General features: G+C 45.4%; 2 protein-coding genes across 3 annotated transcripts in view; one reads left to right on the forward strand and one right to left on the reverse strand.

Annotated features, from left to right (window-relative positions):
• TRAPPC4 (trafficking protein particle complex subunit 4) overlaps positions 1–2121 on the reverse strand; it is a 32853-nt gene extending 30732 nt beyond the window's left edge. Inside the window, exon 1 of the mRNA XM_069614398.1 lies at positions 1333–2121. Coding sequence (XP_069470499.1) covers positions 1333–1507 — 175 coding nt within the window. The 5' untranslated portion in view covers positions 1508–2121. The remainder of the gene's footprint in view (positions 1–1332) is intronic.
• Positions 1631–18062, forward strand: RPS25 (ribosomal protein S25). Of its 2 annotated transcripts, none has more exons than XM_069614399.1 (5): positions 1631–1678; positions 4832–4927; positions 5438–5621; positions 17359–17457; positions 17966–18062. In XM_069614399.1, exons 1-4 carry the CDS (start codon positions 1646–1648, stop codon positions 17451–17453), a joined length of 408 nt encoding a protein of 135 aa, XP_069470500.1. In that variant the 5' UTR covers positions 1631–1645; the 3' UTR covers positions 17454–17457; positions 17966–18062. The 2 variants fall into 2 exon arrangements, with proteins under 2 accessions (XP_069470500.1, XP_069470501.1); XM_069614400.1 differs by lacking the exon at positions 1631–1678 and adding an exon at positions 2519–2628.
• Positions 18063–18363: the final 301 nt, after the last annotated feature.

Below are 18363 nucleotides of genomic sequence, written 5' to 3' on the forward strand. Positions count from 1 at the left end.
TTACTGTGGAAATAAACTAACATGGTGTTCTTGAAAGCCAACCTGGTGTTCATGAAAGCCAGCGCCTAAATATGTGTTCCGACTAGAGCCCAGAACGCATGTGGCAGGCACCTAAATTGTAGATGAATACAATCTCAGCTTCACTGCTTAACCCAAGTGTGTGATCATGCGCAAATATATTAATCACACTTTGCCTGATCTTAAAAAATTGTGAGTTTGCAAAGCCTCCCAACATTTTTACGTCAAAATACCCGTGCCAAAATCAATATGTGACTGATGGGCGTCTTCAGATGCATTATACTGACCCTATCAAATTTAAAATTAAGGATTTAATAATAAAAAAAGTGTACTGAGGTATTGGTTAGAATCGCTGACTCAGATCTGTCAAACTCCCTAGGCGCAGGCTCAAAATGAAAAGAGAGGAACTTACACAAAGATTGGTGTGGGTGGATGGATAAACAAGTAGAGCAGCCCGGCATGAAATACATTTTTGACACATTTGGGACTGAACCCTAGCCTACTTAAAACCTGGATTGGCGAGTACCCGCAACAGAGGCAATATGACATGGGACAAGTGCCCCCTGCCCTGTATGTCTCACCTCAAAGTCAAACAGCCCTGGCTGCACATGGCCTCCCATCGAGATTGTATCCATTTAACAGGCTCGGCGAGAATGTGCAACGGGAGCCTATTAGAGATTGTAACAGGCTACAAATACATGACACATTTGCCACTAAAGTTACTCTTGTGGTGGTCATTAACTCCTCCCAACCCAAGACCGCCTATCCAGGTCACTCTGTCAATCTTGCCTAGAGGGCCCCCATTTACCTTAAATCTGCCACCGACTCTGTGAAACCAGCCCTATTGTGACAAGTCCACACGGACCAAGAAGAATCCTAACCCATGACTACATACTCAACCCGAGAAGATTGAGTAATGAGGCTCAAGCCTCAGTATCCAAAAATCACCGCCGATGGATACTATCAGCAAGAAGAAGACAGACAGCACTGACCTGCACGCCTCTTTTTTCCATTGAAATTACTGCATGTATAGCATCACGTGCTGCAGTCGCGTTAACTTGGTTAATACACAATTCAGAAACCCCGTGCCTGGAAGGCTACACGCAGAACAGTATGTGATGTTAGTAACACATACTCGCGTAAAAGCGGTACTATTACTCATGCTACCACTGTATCTAACATCTGGTGCTTCTGCTCCCTTTCCCTAAATTTAGATTAGCTGGCCACGTAATAACTCATGTCCACCGTTTAGGATAACTCCTTTGCACCCTTCACTTGATCTCCACGCTCCATTTTACTAATCTGCACTCTTACCACGGATTCCGTCCCTCTGCCCGAAGGACACCAAGACGCGCTCATCGTGCACCTTCAGCACTAGCTCGAGCGGGAAGCTGAACGTCTTCTCTGCCTCTGCGCGGGGCAGAAAGTGGTCCAGTTGGTAAATAAGCCCCCCTGCCTTGTTGACCAGGAAGACACTGAAGATCGCCATCTTGGGTGAGGCGGCTCTACTTCCGCCGCAGAGCAGAGGCCGCGCCCGTTCACACTTCCGGGAAAGCAAAGCCTTTCGTAATATGGAACGTCAGTGAAACCATCAGGAGAGATCCACAACAAGTTCTGAAAACATTTCATGGGAAAAGCAGTTCACGCCTATATCTCAAAGGCAGGTGCAGTTTATCACACAGCCAGGACGATGTAGTGCCTAAGGGCGGGCCCGGCTGAAGATGTGTGGGGGGGCCCCCTGCTTAGAGCGAAAAGAATCTGAGGCACTCCTGGGGTGGTGCATACAGTACAATGGCCACAAAGATAAGGTTATTAATAGCCGATGATTGTCATGAGACGGCATGCCAGCAAGCAGGGATCTTTAAACACTAAATGCCCACTAAAGAGCTATAAAATCTTCTTTGTCATCAAGTGGCTGGTGTGGAGAAACCAGTTTTAGAAGGCAATTAAGTGATAACACTTCTGTATATCCCTTGGGTAGTGATGATCGGTGTTATATATTGGTATCCGACGGCCGAAGACGGGAGGATAACCCTGCCACTGACTGCAGAGAAATGCTGGTACTAACGTGGGACACGAGGGCTTCCCCAGATTCATGTACCTACTTAAATATCTATCACGGCGCTCAAATTTCCCGGTTTCGTGCTCGAGAATGTGACGCCTAACTTTTTCCCCCGTGGAATCCTGGGACTTGCAGTTTAATATTTTCCATTGTAAATGTATGGCTGTAAATCTCTGATGAAAAACGCGACTGGATAGCTTTCTTAGGGCTAACCTGAGAGCTCTGCACTATAACCATGACCGCCTTGACGTTTGCCTAGCGCGTTCGTCTTCCAGTATTGTTAGCAATGTTTGATAAAGATATTCTAAAATCAGCATTGCTCGAATTCCGATTTCTTAGTTCGTTTCCATGGCAGCTTTCAGCACATTGCAAGGTGGGAGTCGTAGTCTTTCCTCCCCTTGCGTCAATCTTGCCTGTAGCATGATGGGAGTTGCAGGACGCAACTCAGGAAATACGAACCGGAAGTCCTGCCCCAAACACGGGGTTTCTTTAGCGCTAAGACAGGGGCACTTCCTTTCTATCCGCCATCTCACAGGAGCAGCAGCATGGTGAGGGCCAGGGGCCGATGGAAAGAGGGAAGCCTGTGGATGGGTGCAGGTGACAGAATCAGGATTGGGTGGCGGAGGGAGTCTGACAGCGGTACCCGGGCACAAGGGACCCATCCCGACCTGGGTCTCCGCATGGGGGACTGCTGCCTGTAACAAGCAGACACCCTGTAGTGCGGCAACACGAAACCCTTTGCTCACAGCAGAGCTTAGAGTAGACCCGAGTTCCCCACTCCTCTCCAGAGTGGGCAGTTGATGCCCAGCAATCCTTTGTTTCCCTGCTTTCTTCCCGGACAGCTGGTTTAATAAAGTTACAGCAATGTCCCAGTAACCAATTGCAACCATGGTCAAGTGCCGTCACCTTATTCTGTTCACCTAAAACGATTACTTCATATTCTTTTTTTGAGGGTTTGAGCCGGAGGGCACCTATAATTCACCCAGCTTTACCACGTACCTTGCGTTTGTACGTCCAATTGCTTTGTTTGAAAGTCGGCCCTTTCCTGGAAAAATAAATTAAATGGTGTTTCGTTCTGACTACACAGCCCAGTTACGTGGTTCTGTTCTTGTTGGCCCAGAAAATGCCACCTTCAAATCCGGAAGTATTTAGTGTTTTATTTTTAAGTTGTCCCTGTTCAGGTTCAAGCCCGTCAAGAAAAATTGTAGAGGGGACTCGAATGTAAGTGTCGATAGGGTGACCAAGCTTAGACGTAGGTATTACGTTATTAGTTTAAAATACGGCGGGTTTACACTACCCATTTTAATTTACGGATTTTTGATTGCGTGCAATGGTGCTACGATTACGAAACGTCCCCACAGTTTCTAGCCCACTTTTCTAGACAGTGAACAGTATGCTCGTTGTACGTTTAGTTGACTAAGGGGGTAATGAAGATAGGTAGGCTGTATACATTTTGGTCCTGGCATGGTCTATGTTGTAAATGTGTGCAGAGACAATCTGTCTTCAGCTCTAAAATAAACCACATAATGCATGCACCAGTTTAATAGATGAGAACCTGTTTATTCGGATAAAATGTATGCGCTGATGCAGTCATATTTTTGTTGCCAAGCACTTGCCTGTTATGACGTGGGCAAATGCTATACCCGCAACGTGTGGACTGTCATGTATATGGGATAAAGCCCTGGCCCCTTAACTTCCATAAGTTGCATCATAAAATGGAGGAACCGGCCGAAAGCAGTCTTGTTATAAAGTCATGGAACCAGGGCTGGACTGGTAACCAAGAGGCCCTGGAAATAATGTTCATCTTGAACCCATACTACACATTTTCAGCTTGCCCCCAATGATTTTCCTATGAGAATGTGGACATAACATTGGTACCGCTCAAGAGGCCCAAGGGGCAGAGGCCTACCGGGGATTCCCCAGGGTTCCCTATAGGTCAGTCCACACTTGCATGAAACTCTCAAATGTATAACAGCGCTCTGCCACCCCCTTTCATATCTGGCCTCTTGATTAATTGTAATATATGCAGTCTTCCTTTTGCGGATCCATATCAATTTAAAGCTTTGCTGTGAATTTTTATAAAAGCTAATATATGCAGCTTTTAATGTGTTGCAGTTTAGTAAAATGCACGTTTTCATTTTGTGCTTTTAAAAATTTGTAGATTCTTGCTCACGTGTCAAATACCAGCAGTGCACAGATTACAGCTTCTGCCATGACCCAGTGCATGTTACATTTTGAGTGTCACTGGAAACTATTTTACAAGATACACATTTGAAAAGCTTGTGACGGCTTTTAAGTACTGCAGTGACAGCTGGCAATCTACATTTCTGTCTCAAGCAGCATGTATTGTGATGTTGCAACTGAAGCGCAAGAACTGCAGAACCAATCTATAATTTTCATTTTACGGGTCAGTTGTGATGTCACAACTAGTCTGTAATATTTCCAGACTTTTGTTCAGGTATTGGAAGCTGCCATGCATTATTACACCTGGCAGCTGAGCAGGCAGGCCGAGGTTTAATAATGGCATTGAAAGATATGACCATGGGTGCAAGACATTTGACCAAGTGCTTGTTCTTAAAGTACTTATCATACAAAGGGGCAGTGTTGGGCACCTCTGCTGGCATCGGTAGAGGGACCCATAGGAATTAGTAGCAGTTGACAAACGATGTTTTTTCTAGTCCCGGGGTGCATTGCAGTGTTACTGAATTGAAGTGAACATTCAGATGTTGATCTCTAAAATGTAATCCACAGCCTCCCAAAGACGATAAGAAGAAAAAGGATGCGGGCAAATCCGCCAAGAAGGACAAGGATCCAGTCAACAAGTCTGGCGGGAAAGCCAAGAAGAAGGTATATAGCTAACATGTGCACCTCTGGGTGGGGTACATCATTTGGCTTGGTGGGTAGTAAGTTAACTGCAGAGGTCTTGCTTAGTATTTTCTAACTCCTGGAAACTGCATTTCATTGGGTGCATTAACCAATCACGAATGCATGCTGCACCTCCTTGGGATTGCTTGAGCTTGATGCAGTGTAATCTTTCTATACAATGAGTTACCAGAGGTCTTTTTCCACGCCATGTCTATTTTCCACCCATCATGTTTTGTATACACACGTGTTTTAAAATTAGATTTTGCAATGTCCAGTGAAGGGCCCCATTTCTAGTTTAGGGTGCGTTTCTGAGACTGGCAGCAGTTTGAGAGCTGTTCATTTTGCATCCCCAATACATATGGCACTGATTTTTAGAACGTTATCTCCCACGAGATTCATGCGGTGTCCTCCGCAGTGGGAGGTGGCCATGTGGGTTTGGTCTTAATCTTTTATTCACTTCAATGACGCAATCCTATCTCCTCTTTCGAGTAGAAGTGGTCCAAAGGCAAAGTGAGGGACAAGCTGAACAACTTGGTCCTGTTCGACAAAGCCACCTACGATAAACTGTGCAAGGAGGTGCCCAACTACAAGCTGATAACTCCTGCTGTGGTGTCTGAGAGGCTGAAGATCAGAGGCTCCCTGGCCCGGGCTGCGCTCCAGGAGCTGCTCAACAAAGGTACAACCATGCATGGTGCAGTGGCATGTTGGCTCGGCAGTAGTCCCGAAGTTTGGAGAGATGAAGTGATTAGTGTTGAAGCAGCATTGTGATCGTCATGTACAAACCCTACTAAACACTGTGACCTTCAGATTAACCCTATTCCCACAGTTTATTTTCGGTTAATTTCCTGTATAGCTCATGTGAAGAATGGATATTTTATATTTTCATTTGTGAAGCGCCCAAACCCTGAGGCACCAAGGCGCTGTTAGGAGACCAGTTACATCAGGTATAATAACTTGGAGCAAAAACAATGCATGTTAATATATCATAGCTTTTATGGCACGTGTAAGGTCCAGTAGGAGTTTTGTGCTCTTCTGCCGGGAGGGCATTCCACTGTTTGGCTGCTGCTCAATCCATCCCACCCACAATTGGCTCTTTTCGCTTTCAATAGGGCGTAGGGTGAATTTGGAGCACAACCTGATTTGTCTGGAGTTCACCCTCGTAATTTTGTGGGAGTTATTGTGGAGCGAAGTTGCTCAGGCATTTGTGTGTGATGGACAGCAATGTTCCTATCTTCTGGTGGCAGATGTGGTCTCTTTGGGATGTTTGGCGCAGCTCAGAGGGCGTTATTTTGGATTTATCTATAGCTTAATGTTCTGTTTGGAGGTCCTGTCAAAGAGGACATTACGGTAATCAAATTGTGCTCCCATAATGGCTCTCGCAATGGTTGGGCAGCTCTTGTCGAACTGTCTTGCTGCATTGATATATTTGGCTGTGTACTGCAGAAGAGGCCACTGCGCTTACTTATTTGGTGAGGGAGGAGGGCCGCATCCAGGTGGACGCACACGTTTTTACCGCAGCTGAAACAGGGATCTGGAACTACTCTACCCTAAGAGGTATAATGGTGGCCATGTTTCTGAAGCATGGCAGGAGAGCCTGCCAAGAGGATCAGTCTTATTTAGACATAGGTGGTTGGATGCCATCCAGGTTGGGATTCTAGAATAGATTTTGAGCGTTGGGGTGTCTTCATCATAGGAGCCTGAGAGGGTAGGAGTATTTGTCATCATTGGCATAGTTGGTATAAGATATTCCAATGCCATCCAGGAGGTCAAATAGGGGTTTGGTGAATATTTTGGGAGGGGGATACACAGGAACCTTTGGGATGCCACAACGGATGGCGTGATCCTTAACTGTCTTAAGACTCTTGTTTCTCCCTTCTAGGGAGGAGGCTATCCAAGAAGGGGCTTTGGGGGATAGGTTGGCTGATGTTGGGAGATTGTGACATACGGTCTTGTTCTCTGAGGATTTTGAGTAATTCCTGGGAGTTGGGGCTGTCTTTTTCGATTCTGGAATTGTAGGAGCTTTGGCTGCTGTAATTGCTTATTATGTTTAGCCATTTTGGTAAAGGCTGTTTTGGGGGTGATCTGTGGGCTCATTTTTTCCAGAGGGCGTCCGTCTGTCTTTTTGGCGCAGGGGGAGGGGGGGTCTGTTAAACCTCTATTCTACGCTGAGGGACGATGATGTAGATTCTACATCTTGTAACTAAGACACTTCCTTGAAACAGCGCCTCGATGCCTCTGGGCTGCCAGGCGCTTTACAAATACAAAAAATAAATACAAAATTATTTTGTGATTATCCTGGAGCTTTGAGCTAAAGTTGGCAGAAGAGGGCACGGAGGGAAGGGTTATTTTATGCAATGGGAATGAGAATCCAATGATCTTGTGGTCTGACCAAGGACTGGGTGTATTAGAGGTGATGACATGGCTCTTCAGGTCAGCAATCCGGTCAAGGGTGCTGCCCTGTTTTGGGTGGGGGATGACTCATTATTTACGATCGGACTGAAAAAAAAGGTCCGACTGTACAAAATGACCAAAAAAATACTACACCAAAAGTTCAAACCTTTGGTGGTAGTATTGCAGGTAAGTAAAAAAGGGGGTGTCCCCCGCAACACCCCGCTCAATTTTCTTTACAGTATAGTGAGCAGGGGTTGCTGGAGAAACCCCTGTAGTATGTGTTCGCATGAGAATGGTGCAAACTTTTGGTAGTTTGCACCTTTCATGCGAACATTCCGGCTGCAGCAAAACCAGCCGCGTCAGACCACTTCGAATCTATTGCCTAGAATGGGGCTGAGATCTTTGAAGGCAGCTGTGGGTCCTGATTTGGATGGTAATGGTGTTTGTGGTTGACAAAGGGCAAGGCGTTCACAATGACCTTCTGTGGAGATACTATAGGGCCTGATTTGCAGTAGTCCTTGTATGAGGGAAACGCCTCCACCTGTGGAGTCTGGTCTATGGTGAAGCCATGTTTCAGTGATGGCGAGCATGTCTAAATTTTGATTGGTGATCAGGTCATTGATGTCCAGGGCAGGCAGCAACCTTATGTTGATGAGGGCTCAATGGGGAATAGTATGGTTTCTTGGAGGGATGTATACAGGGGGCTTGTGATGATGTTGAGGGGCTTGGTGTTAGAGGCAATGTTGATAGTGGAGCTTGGTTCTTGTGTGGAATTGGCGCTTGATATATATCGGGGGTTTGAGTGGTGATGAGGGGTAAACTGGGTGGGTAATGCTGTTGTCTAAAGATGGAGGTGGGGGGGTGGTATGTGCTGAACTGTCAGTGGCTGTAGTGGGGACATGTGCACAGGATCTATAGCCATGGTTAAGATTTCTTCTTTGGCTGGTGGGTAGGGCCGCTTCTTGTGGTCCTGGAGCATAGCCTCTCATTCCTTGCTCTGATAGTGGGTGGCAGTAGGACATGGTGGCATCTGCTGGTGTTGGAGCATAGTTTCCCAAACCTTGCTGGGGCTGGCGCTGCAGCAGTGTGGTTGTTGGGGCGTCTGCTGGTTAAGGAGCATAGCCTCTCATTCCTTGACGAGATGTGTGCTGGGGCGTGCGTTTGTTTAGGGTAAGTGCAATAATGGAAGGGGGCGGGGCAGCGAAGGACCTCTGGTAGTTGGATACGGGTGGCTGGTAGTGCTCAAGGTCGGATTCTCATGGAGGGATCGTGTTTAGGCCATGAGGGTGTTGGGGAGCAGACCAGGTTGAGTTGGTAAGGGCGTGAATGTGGGGGGTGGGTTTGGGGTGGATGAAGATTGGCTGTGCCTTGCATTGGATGGGGGTTGTTGCGCTGCGGCTTTGGTAGTGTGCACCTGCGTAGGCGTGAATGTGGGTAGTTATACGAGTGGTGTTGATAGTTGGTGGTTCTGGGACTGCTCTGCAAGGCCGGTGTTTGGAATTTGCTGCTAGGTTTGAAAACTGCCATGCTTTCATTGTACCAATTTCTTTTCACCATAGTGGTTTCACGAGCCATTTTTTTTTGTCCATCTTTTATTTATTACATTTAAAAATGTGTAGTTGGCGGTGGCAGGGTACATAAGGGTGATAATGCCACAGTGAGAATTGCCGTGCGTGAACCCTAAACTCTTCTCGGTCTTGATAACGTGCCCACTCGGCTATTTAATTTGACCTCTTCCACACCCTTCTGTGTGCTTTCGTTCATCCTGCCTTACATGCACCTCTGTACTCAAGTTGACATGCAAGCTTAATCTTAAATGAGCAGGTCACACTATTGTGACAATCTAAGCCATCTCGCCTGTGGCGCTCGTTAATTTTTGCACCCAGTTTTTCCAATTTACACCCACTGCCTAGTTAAGGCTTTTCTCCAAGACCCCTGCTTGTGGGATTGCCGTGGTTACTGTCTGCAGTTCTTCTAATGGAAACTGTAGGCGAACTCGTGATTGAGTAATGGCTTTGGGTATGTTGAAAGAAGTAATTGATAGACTCCAAAAACTTGATGTCATGCTAGGCTGTCATAGCTGCTTTTGGATGGAAGTATCGTCGTAATAGCCTAGGTTTTGGTGGTAATATAAAGCTTAATGTATAGGTGGCGTTAGCATGCTACTGCCGTTTCAGAGTACCAGGAGGCTACAGGGCTGGCAGGAGTTATGGGCTTAGGGTCGTAGTCTTGCCCACTTCAGAGCTAGACAGTTGTCCCCTTAAAGTTAACCTTACATTCAATGTGTTCATTGGGTTATTTTAATCTTGCATGGGTTTTTGAATAAGACTGTCTTGATAGTGATACTATAGTAACAAGGGGGACGTCCTGGAAGATCATTTTCTGGGATCATTTTTCATCGTCCTTGCGTGGTGTACTTAATTTACATCCCTTCCAGAGGACAATTACACCATTCAAAATACGACTGTATGTGGTACGTTTCTTTTTCTTCATTGTCCTGTATACATCACTGAGGGATTACACGTTTCATGAGTCCAATTACTGACTCTAATCTTTTTTACATTTCTTTTCTTTAGACATAACACACTATATACATAAAATAGTGTGCAAAGACAATTGTGCAAAACGGTCTCGGATAGCTGACTTTCATGGACGTGTAACAGTGCTAAACAAATGATTAATTCATTCTGGCATCTACTTCTATGGTGTGTGCCAGCCATGTCTAAATTGAATGGCTATACCAAATGTCTGTGTGGGAACAGGGGGGGGGGGGGCTTTGTTTCCTGTATTGAGCCCAATATTTTAGCATGGAGCTAGAGTTTATTCACTAGTTTACAAAGACCAATAATGTAGACTGCAGGATTGGTTTTTGTAAACTAGTGGAATAAATACTAGACTGACAACGGTTCTAACTTGCTAAACACAACTTCTAGCTACCTGCTAAGTTGTTGGGCTCACTAGTGCCCCTTTTCCCACACAGACAGACCCGGCTGGCACACCATAGATGCGGATGCCAGAATTATTTGTTTAGCACTGTTTGATAATACATCGTGAATGATCAGCTATCCGTGACTGTTTTGCACAATTTTCTTTGCACAGTACTTCTATGTTTTTTGTATATTTGTTTTGTCTAAATGTAAATTAGTCACAGTAATTGGACTCATGAAACTCTTAATCCGTGTGATTAAGAGAAACGGAAATAAAAAATACAGGGCAATTTGGGGGGGGGGCAACCTTTATAAAGATACAATGGTTCAATTGCCATCCGAAAGGGATGTAAATGAGGTACACCTCACAAGAACAATGAACAAAAAGAGAACCTTAATCTATTAGGACGTCCCCATCCCCTTATTGCTCTGCCCTATAATAGTATAGGTCACCTTCGTGTTAAAAATGGTGATCTAAACTGTCAGTGATCAGTTTCAGCCTGTGGTAGTGCCAGATTCACAGCTCTTGCTGAAAAGCATGATCTAAACCTGGCGCGCACCTTGCACTATCAATACATCTCCTGCAATAGCCTGGTATCATCGAAGCATCCAGTTGTTGGGCCTTTGAAGCTTGGGCATGACAGGTCATTCATCTTCAGTGCTTGACTCCGTTTTGGTTTGCAACTCCTAGAATAGTTGGCTTAATGCAAAAATGTATTTTACAAGTCAAATTCGACAATATTGTCAAAATGAATGCACAAAATGTACATTGACTGGTGCGATTATTTTAGTGTCCAGATTGCCTAGAAATCCATCTTGCTTTGGGCACTGTTTCTTCTTTGATGTGCATATTTTGCTGGTTTTGTTGCACTATGGTAGTTTTAAGATGAGGATATGCTATTATTCAGTTTCTAAGACTTGCTTATTATCACGTGGGTAGATGGGTCCGGTGTCTTTGTATGCCGGATACGGCGTGGAAATGTCTTTGTGCTCGTCACTCGGTTGATCCTGGCCTCCCGTGGTGTCAAGTTTGAACTAGTGACCAAAAACTGGCCTCATCTCAGTTATTTTATTGCATTTTTTTAACCCACCCAAACCCAATGGTAGCACAGCGTTGGTTGCTTTAAACATTTGTTATACACCTAGGCAAACTAGTTGCAAACATAGGTTCAGTTAAAACGTATTAAGAAAATTTAAAAGGGTTAGTTGGGACCTATTGTCTGGCATTCAGGATTTTTTAACCAGTGAAGTCACTTGTGAGTATCGTGGGAGTCGTGCTCCCAGTGCCTGGAGAGCCGCATGTGGCACAATCCTTGTGCCAGGTGAGCGTTGCACCTTCCCAAATTCATCTTCCTACAGAAATATTTTTAATGCAAACCTTGCTCTGGAGCAACAGAGTACTGTTATGGTTATAGAACAACTTTGATGTCAAGAATTTAACACGTCCTTGAGTAAACTGTTAGTAATTATCACAATACATTATGCAGATTGGGGTGTGCACAAGATAACTAATTTAGGTTACTCCAAGATCGTGAAAGCCATTTCTACAGTTGCCTCCTAAATTATGGTTTGGAGCAGTCTGAATTACGACTGGGATATAGTTCCAGAGTTAGCATGAGAACTGCTTCCTAGTTTTCCCCATGGAAACTATTCTGGTTGTGGTCTTGCTGTGAGAGTACCAGGTACTGCCCAGTGCTTTTAATTTGGCTGCCATGTAGGCCAGCATACCGCTGGTAGTTGCCTTTTAGGTAACTGAGGTTTTGAACCAGCTCCAAGCTGCGATGTGAAGCCAGTGTAATGCCCTCATGGTAGGGGTGATGTGATTCCATTTAATAGAGCTGGTAATGAGGCATGGGGACGTGGGGAGCAGGTGAACAGCCAGAGCACTGTGAGGAGAGCATTATCTTCGCTAGGTGATCACTAGCGCACCACAGTTCAGAAGTATCTTGGTAGGAGGATGGGCTTGATCGTTCAGTCAGACTTCATACTACGCTATTTCGAGTCTTTTCACTTTGTGCTGTTGGATGCGTATATTGCTATCCACAACAAAGCCCAGGAATGAATGAGGGTTTGATCCATGTCGCAACAAAGCACACTTTGTTCAGTTATATTTAAGTGAGTTCCTGCTGAATGGAGAGGCACAGGGATGCAGAGGCACGTGGGTGAAAATAGTTTTGGTGGGGTTAAGCGGTAAGTAGACACTTGCCATATCTCTTGTTGGCCTTGACTTTCAGCTATCGACTATGTATACTCCGATGTGTACTAGTGTATAGCGCTGTTGTGGTCCGTTTGAGTTTAATAGTGCCATATAAAGGTTATAGATTACCGGAGGGAACCAGCCTGGATAGCATGTTTCCCAAATGGGTGGAATGGTAAGCATTTCAGGACTGAGCCAGAGAAGCCCGAGTAGTTTTGATGGCTGCTGTTAGAAAATATTTCTCTTGAAGCTACTTTTCCACCACATGGACCCCCCCCAAACTTTGTTTCTGTATCCTGACTACTTTTTACAGTGAAGTACAGCCCTCAGCTGGACTCCACTGGGCGTTGGCTCATCTGACATGCACATCATGCAGTTGGTACTGAGAAAGTCCAATGACTTTGTTGCCACTGAACATTCCGTAAAGTAACTTCACAGTATAGCACAATGGGGGCCATTGTTCTCGGCTTTAGACAGGCATTGGTGGTTGTACAATGTGCCCTGGCACAGACTGGTGGTAGCAGACGCCTTTTCTTATTTGTGTGGCGTGCCTTATCGCACCGTTTGGCCCAAGACTGGCTGATGTCCAAGATGGCAGTGCCACAAGATTTGTCCCTACACCTCTTGCCTTTTGAGGTGTAGGACTTCCTTATTTGGGCATGCGGTTGCCTGCAAAAGCTGCTTTTTCAGATCCCTGCAGGTCATGTGTGTAGTCATCTAGGATGTGTGGGCTGGGACTGTCTGGTCCAATCCACATTACTGGTGCCATGGTGTCTGGAGGGCATGAGGACCCCCAGTGGTCCCGGATTAGACCGCTGCTGGCTTGCATGCATGGGGCAGATCTTCTCATTGGTGGCCTCGTGTGAGGACTCTCCTAATTTGGATAGGAAGGTTCCTGTGTCCATTCCAGCAGATCAGCAACAGATTAGAAAGTCTGTAGAAGGAACACAGTATCTTCTGTGCCAAGCAGAACAAAGGATTATCCTGAGATGCACTGAAGAGGGCTGGCACCTGATTCTCATTGTGGTCCTGGTTGAGCCCTGCTTTGTGCTTGATCTAAGAAGACCTGTGCCAGTGCTTTGAAACCTTTGGCGTGGTGGGACCACTAGATGCCTCCTGCTAACCCTGTACATAAGCCTACTCTGCAGTGGAGTGCCCATCCAAAAACTTTGCTCCTGTACAGGAGCATCGCCCTTTTGAGTTTCCCCTACGAGACTTTGGGGAATCCCACCGTATCCTGCGAAGCACCTCCCAGCACCTTTGGTTCACAAGATAGGAGGGTGCGTCGAACCGCAAGAATTGGGTGCTCCTGTGTCACTGAGACGGGGACAGTCGCTGAAGGCGTTTTCCTGCATTCCCATGTATGCCCTGCTTAGTCTGTTTTCTTCATTCTTCAACCAAAATTGAGAGTAGCGTCTCCTGTCTCATACTGAACCTGTCGGCATCCACAGCGCCTGTGCATCCAAGAAGTGAGCCTGAGTGCCACCTCCAGACCTGCCAATCCTGGACCTAAACCGAGCTATTGGTGTTGAGCAGCGAAGTCACTTACCAGTGGCCCTTTGTTCATCCAAACGCATTTATGCACAGTATTTTGGTGGTCTTTTGGTTTGGGTAGAGTCTGCTTCTTAAAGCCCTCTGAAGGCGGTCACAGCAACTCGTTCCACCACCGTGCATTGCTAAGACTAACACCCAGGACATCAAAAAAATCTGCAAATTTGCAAAGCCGGCTTTCGGGACCAAGCAGCTGCTTGTGCATGTGTAAATCCATCCAGTGGTTTTGGCTGTAGGCAAGTGCTTTCTGAGTTGAGCAATTTAACCATAACTACAGGGCTGCTGTCGCAGGCCCAATAAAAAAAAATATATTTTATTTTACTATTGCATTTCATGATTTATTGGGCCTATTTTTTTTTTTTTACTACTGTCTAAATCTAGTTCTTGGTGTTTTACTGTGCGATTATTGGAGAACACTGAACAAACTATAGTGAATGCTACAGTGAATTGGTCTGGCGTCTTCCCAGAAGTGTTCCCCCTGTTCATCTAACAAAGGTGGCCTCCTAAACACTTGTCCACCAGGCCAGAGTTTAGCTGCCGGGAGTTCCTTTTGTATATAATATATAAGGTACTGACCACCTGGATGGTGGCGGAGTGCTCCGTTTGGGGGCACAACCTGGATTGGTAATCCCAGAGCAGACCAGTTGAACCTTATTTGTAAGTGATTGGTTAGCAACTACCTTCTCGATGACTTGGTCGACAAACGGGAGGCTCGTGATGAAAGGATAGCTTGCTATGCATTTTGTGGTCCGCCTTTCCCAGAAATGGGCACCCTGCCTCCCTTGCTTTAACTTGCTGTTAGACACATGTTTTTCCTCACACACTTGTGCTTTCTCACTATAGCCCCACCAGTTGCGTTCCTTGATCTACTAATGGACCAATGTGGTGTGCAAAGCAATATTGTGTTTTGACACTTGAATGGCTCCCTGGCACTTGATGACCAGCAAGAGATGGGTTTGGGGACAAGATGAGCTTTGTGGGGGGGGGGGTGACACTAAGGAGCAATGAGGCATGCACTGCTTAACTAAGGTGCCGGGTTCCGTGACATGATTGGCTCACACACCCTGTATGTTTGTGTCGTGACAGTCCCATGACTGTCATTTTTTTGGGGGGGGTTATTTGCACGTTATGTACTGGTGGGTGTTGGTAGGTGGCCATAGCCGCCTCGAATTTATCTGGTCCACTTGTGCATATTCTTACATAAAAACACCAGGTAGCCACCTCCTAAACAAGCAAAAACACCAGAGAGTTGGACCTGCAAATGTTGAATTAGACCATGCACCCCTGTTAGCCAACCTTCGCATGAGGCCCTCTATTAATGAAGGCTAGTCAAAGCATGGATTTTGTAAATTGGACTCCTATATTAGTGTGAAGGACTGGAATTTCATAACCTTAAAGCCAAAGCAGAACTCTGGAACCTCCAGGAAGGCTGGATTGTACTTCTGCTCCCAAGGAAGCCATGGTCAAAATCTCACACTCTGTTGAATGTTTCCTTCCATCTTTCCCACATCTAGAATTTGGCTGTTCAGGGCTTAGAGGAGCATGTAGTGGCTTGGCAAGCTGTTTTCTTGGGTATGGGTTGCTACATTGTTTTGGTGCGCACCATAACCCTCTGGAAGGTTCGGTCTGGCCATAAGCACTTTGCGCACAAGCATAGGGTGTTTGGGTAACTATGGCTTAAATGAGGAAGCCAAAAAACTTGGCAAATTCGAATTTTTGGCGTGCAACCACTCCAAATGTTGGGTGCAGGCTTAGGAAAGTAAGCGTAAGGGTTTTGCTGCTTGTGTTTTCTTGGGCATGCCTTCAACATGCCCAGGCTCACTATGCAATGAGTAATTTCCAGACATACATCCCTTGTGCGCAGAACACCCCTCTAAATACCAATTCTTGGCGATGTGCTCCATGGAATACAATGTCTCATGCCTTCCTATCCGTTTTATCTAACCAGTGCCCTCATCCCAACCATCTACCTCACTTTGCTTCTCCCTACTGAATGTTCCATCATACTGCTGCTTTGTCACCGACAGGCAAAGCGCGTCAAAACCATAAACTGGGGTGCCAGATAAACAGTGGCACATGGTGTCCTCTCGTCTTTTAACCAGTAATGTAAAGGGTTGCGGTAATGGAACAGCCTGCTACAGATTATCACGCTCGAAATGACTAGAGCTGAACATCATTAAGACTGGTCTGTGGCAGGGGATTAGAATACATCTCACCCGAGCCCTTTTTGCATTGCATGAATTTAACCCCTTACAAGCTAAAGTATGCTTGTCCTTTTTGCATAGACTTCAAACTCGGCATTTGAACGCACTTGCTAGCGATGATGGAATGGTCCCATGTGGGAGTATATCTTCATGGGAACTCCCTGTAACAATGTCATTGATTTATATTACTGCTTTTGTAAGTATCGTAAACCTGTTAAGTGAACATTCTGTAACAGTGCCACAATGCCTCTGGGCCGCAGGGCGCTTTATAAATCCAAATAAATGGGACATGTTTTATTGGCGGCACCGCATTTCAAACGTACATCACCTGGTCGCGGGCTGTTACTACATTGCGGCGACCTGCTAAATTACCAAGTCTTGTGACTGGTATAATCCTTGCAGCAATATGATTCCTTTTTGAGATTCATGAAGTGACTTGAGTCTTGGTCCTGAATAAGGTGTGCAGTCCCGTTGCATCCACCGAAACTGATCGACCCAGAGGGGATATCCTTTAAAATATTGGCATCCGAAGAAAAAGCAAGCAATAGTGATGTACATTGATGCATTACTTTACAACCTGGCAGTACACACTTGGGTGAGGGTGTAATAGTTAAAATCCCCTCCCAAATGTAATTGGGCAGTAGTTTATTTTACTACATTGTGGGTGAGGTTCCTCAACCTCTGTTCTGGGGACTCTAAAAATGCAGTATTGGGAGTATAGGGCACGCTTTCTCCTTTACGTCCCATTTGGCGGCACACCAGCATCCACAAAGGAATGGGTTCCTGGCCTCTAGGGGCAGCATAGTTTTTCGTGGACGGTTCTAGAAAGGCTTCTTGTTCACCTTGTAAATTCGTTTTCCTTGGTTCACCTTTGTGTGGTAGGTTGACTCAAATACAACCTGACTGTTCAGTGTTTCTAATTGGCCAGTAGGAGTATCTGCTTGAGTGAATTAGAGGCGGTGTGTATTGCTAGTTAAAGTGCTTGAAAGAGGTTTGTGACGATGTTTTCTGTTGCTTGCAGTTTGTCAACGTCTTGGTGCTCGCATGCTGCCTTTATGAGCGTTGTGTTTGTCTGCAGATGTTGATGGTCAATGTACTATTTATATCCATAGAACCAATCGCTAGCTTTTTTTTCTCCCAAAGGTTTGATTAAACTAGTATCGAAACACAGAGCCCAGGTCATCTACACCCGAAACACAAAGGGAGGGGATGCACCTGCTGGGACAGAGGAGTCTTAAAAAGGTGAGTGGGTTTAAAGTTAATCTTGTTGAATCATCACTTTTGTATTAATAGGTGCAAGTTGCCCCTCCTAGTTGGGTGTGTAACAGTTGAGCAATTTTGCAAGCACCACTAGACGTTCAAAATGCCACGTTTAGAATCGGTAATAGTTTATATACCAGATTTGTCCTTTGTCTATATGGAGTGTCAGCAAATCGTGTAGCCTGTATTCATTACTGGGACCTGTTAGCTTTTTGCATGGGTTGGTGGGCTAAATGAACCATCGGGTTCTCAGGATATATGTGTGAAACCTAGATGTATTTTTTTTTAATTTTTTTAAAGATCCATTGGGGAATCGAAATGTGACCTCCATAAATGTCCTGCTTTATACCGCTTTGAATATTTTGTACATTATTTGCATGCCCTAGTGCAGTGTTCTAGTTGGCTCCCTTTTAGTGCCAGGGGGGTGGGTTTGCATTTTTACACTCTTCCTCCAAGACCAGCTTAACTCATTGATCTTCTTTTCTTGCAGGTTCTGCTCGTGTCTACAGTTTTGTAAATGTGTTAAATAAAAAATTTAAACCCACGTTGTGTTCATGCTTTGTTTGGCAGTGGTGGTTTTACTGTTATCTTAGTAATCTTGTTGTTTTATGATCCTATATTGGTGCAATGTTTATGCATTGCGTGACCTGCTTTTTTTGTGATCGAAACAACTTGGACCAATTTTGTTTTACTGTTGTTGAAGGGGTAATGGTCCACAAGGGGATAATTGTATTGCGCTCCTACACAAGTGTTTCAGAGCGCAATGGGAACAAAGCTAGGCACAGTGACATTGAGAGCGTGCAGGGTAGAGGGAAGGAAAAGTGCAGGGAGAGGTGGAAAGTGCAAGCAAAGGATAAAAAAAGTAGTGCATCCATTGAGTGGCAAGTG

This window comes from Ambystoma mexicanum, chromosome 9 (genome assembly GCF_040938575.1).
Source record: "Ambystoma mexicanum isolate Mex_15411 chromosome 9, UKY_AmexF1_1, whole genome shotgun sequence".
Lineage (NCBI taxonomy): Eukaryota > Metazoa > Chordata > Amphibia > Caudata > Ambystomatidae > Ambystoma > Ambystoma mexicanum.

Coding starts and splice junctions, on each gene's coding strand:
- RPS25 (XM_069614399.1), top strand. CDS start 1,646: ATGGGAAAAGCAGTTCACGCCTATATCTCAAAG. Junction 4,928..5,437: donor GCGGGAAAGCCAAGAAGAAG/GTATATAGCTAA, acceptor TCTTTCGAGTAG/AAGTGGTCCAAAGGCAAAGT. Junction 5,622..17,358: donor CCAGGAGCTGCTCAACAAAG/GTACAACCATGC, acceptor TTTCTCCCAAAG/GTTTGATTAAACTAGTATCG.